Source organism: Lucilia cuprina, chromosome 2, assembly GCF_022045245.1.
Source record: "Lucilia cuprina isolate Lc7/37 chromosome 2, ASM2204524v1, whole genome shotgun sequence".
In the NCBI taxonomy this organism is placed as follows: Eukaryota; Metazoa; Arthropoda; class Insecta; order Diptera; family Calliphoridae; genus Lucilia; species Lucilia cuprina.
Window position 1 is genome coordinate 67,945,420 of NC_060950.1, and position 3,051 is coordinate 67,948,470.

Sequence of the window (3,051 nt, forward strand, 5' to 3'; positions counted from 1 at the left end):
CTTGACTATAGACTAGACTATAGACTAGACTATAGACTTGACTATAGACTAGACTATAGACTAGACTATAGACTAGACTATAGACTAGACTATAGACTAGACTATAGAAGTCTATAGACTAGACTAGACTATAGACTGGACTACAGACTAGACTATAGAGTAGACTATAGACTAGACTATTAAATACTAAATTATAGCTATATAATGGAGTCTAGCCTAGACTATAAACTAAATTATAGATGGGAATATAGACTACACTATAGACTAGTCTTTAGACTAGACTACAGCCTAGACTATAGCATAGACCATAGACTAGACTATAAATCAGACTATAGACTAGAATATACAATAGATTATAGACTAGACTACCGACTAGACTATAGACTAGACTATAGACAAAACTATAGACTTAAGTAAGGACTAGACTATACTTACCTTTTAGCCGAACCACTTTAACACTGCTTTGTTTGTTTAGTGTTAAACCAATAAACATTTATACAACAACATTTGTAGATATATAATTTTCATTTGTTAGCGCAACCATTGTATATGTACCTTTACATTGCAACGTGCATACATATGTATGTATGCAATACTAGCTATACCCAGTGTGCTTGCTAGCCGAAAGATTAAAGATTGTTTTTAACAGTTTTCCAGATAAAAAAATTGCTTATAGATTTTTCTTGTTTGTATCTCTTACAGTTTTCTAGAAAACCATACTTTCATATTTTCACACAATAATTACGCATAAGCAGATTACGCATAGGCAGATTAAGCTTATGTTTGCTGTATCTCTTATAGTTTTCGAGAAAAACTGACTTTTATGTTTTCACTCAAATATATATGTTTTTGATAGGAAATAGCAGTGATCACAGATTTCTTTTGCTTCTGCTGAAAAAAATGGACACGGCTCTAGGTTTAACCTTTTGGGCTGTGCGATTATGAATCAGTCAGTAACGTAACCCTTTTATATATGTATAGCGGTATACATACATATTTTGGTGTTTCTTTGGGTTATTGTAGAAACATATGAGTTTTGCGGAGCATTTCATTACTGTCGCTTTCTGCTGTGGCTGCCGCAACTAATGTTAAGCATGTTCGATGTTCAGGTGCTTAACAAACATGTTAAAACTTAAGTATGCATTTATGTTTTTTGTTTTGCTGTTCATTTCTTTTTTTCTTTGCTCTGCAGCTTTTAAATATTTTAAACAAACTAGCATTAATGTTACTACACGTAACATTTTTTTTTTTGCACTCATATTTGCCGTTTATGCCACAAATGTGGGTAAAAATCGTAAAATTAAAAATTGAAACCCACCGACAAAAACAACAAAACATTAATGAAACTGAAACTCGTTGCATCGAAATGAATTTTAAACATGAACAATGTATGTTAAAAAATAGCAACAACATGTAATTGTGATTTATACTGTTTTAATAATAAATGGTTGGGAGGGCAAAGAAAAAATTATAATTTAAAAATAATAATAATAAAAGTAAATCAGAAAAAAATGGAAATTAAAATTAGTAAACCTGAAATTTATTAAATTAAATCTTTTCTTTATTGAATTACTTTTCATTCCTCAACAAACTCAATTAAAACTGTCCACCTGATTGTGAGTGATAACTAAAAATATCTATCAGTCTTGTCAACAAATAAATATTGTAATTTTCAACACTCATTGCAACAAAAAATAATTTCTCAAAAAATTACCATACTATTGAACTAGTATTTTGACATTTTTATTTTAATTAAATCTGATAACAATTTATCGATTTCCTTTTCAATTTCAATATTCTATTAGAAATAAAATATAATTTTTCCAAAATAAAAAGAATTTTATTATTGTTGTTGGTGTATGTGTTTTTTTTTTTTGTGCTCTGGTCCTCAACCACAATATACGGTTGGGACAAAATACATGAAATTTGATTTATATTTGTTACAAGCAAATACAATTTCCGAATTAGCCATTACCACTGCTACTGGTACTGGTGCTACTGCTACTGCTACTGCTATTGCCAATATATAACAATGCCAATAATGAAAACAACAACAAATACTATCAATTGTATTACTACTACAACGTTAACAGCAACAACTTTATACAATGGCCATCAACATCAGAATACAATAATACACGTCAACCGAAAAAACCACTTATACCAGGCCAATACAACACAGCAGCAAATACTTATTCACATAAACAAACAACCCAGCAGTTTTATCGGCTGGGTTGTATACTTAGAGTATTCTTAGAGAGTCATTGTTACGAATTGTTAATTTAACTCAACTGCCTTTTATTAGTTCAATCTCGTTGAACAATAAACAATCCAAAAGAAAACTGCTTAATACATATATACACACACACATACATATATAGTTATTTTAGCAACTAAAAGTAATCAATTTAAAAATGTTTTGTCCACTTATAACTGAAGATAAGTGTGATCATTATTATCTAAAAAAAGATCAATTTATATACCCCGCGGCCTCCTACAAGGCGATCTTTCCGAACTGTAGGCATTATAATTTACATATATAGATATATGTATATCTACTGTGTATATAAACACAAGTGCACACACGTATACACTATATATCAACTTTGGTTTCAATTTGTTTGTATAAGTGCATATTCATATATATACTAATGTATAAATATTTATAAATACATATGTGTGTATTTGTGCATTAAATTGTATTTTATATTTATACGTACAAATACATATCTACGTATATGTGTGTATACTAATATCAATGTGTTTGTTTGAAATTCTTTTTTTTCGGAATAAATATTGAATTGTGGTCATTGGTTAGATGACCGAAAAAAAATCAGAAATTTTTAACAATATATGTTGCTCTTTTCGGTGGAAAACTTCAAATGCTTGGAAAAGTTTTAAAGGTATTTAATTAATTATTAGTCTTTATGTTATGTGAACTGCAACTGAACTAGAACTGAACTAGAACTGAACTAGAACTAGAACTGAACTAGAACTGAACTAGAACTAGAACTGAACTAGAACTGAACTAGAACTGAACTAGAACTGAAC

At 29.4% G+C, this 3,051-nt stretch overlaps 1 protein-coding gene across 1 annotated transcript in view; it reads left to right on the top strand.

Moving 5' to 3' along the window:
• The first annotated feature begins 2,041 nt into the window (after positions 1-2,041).
• Positions 2,042-3,051, top strand: part of LOC111685048 (discoidin domain-containing receptor 2-like) — a 16,690-nt gene continuing 15,680 nt past the window's right edge. The window contains exon 1 of the mRNA XM_046956182.1: positions 2,042-2,219. Within this exon, the coding sequence (XP_046812138.1) occupies positions 2,042-2,219 (178 nt within the window). The remainder of the gene's footprint in view (positions 2,220-3,051) is intronic.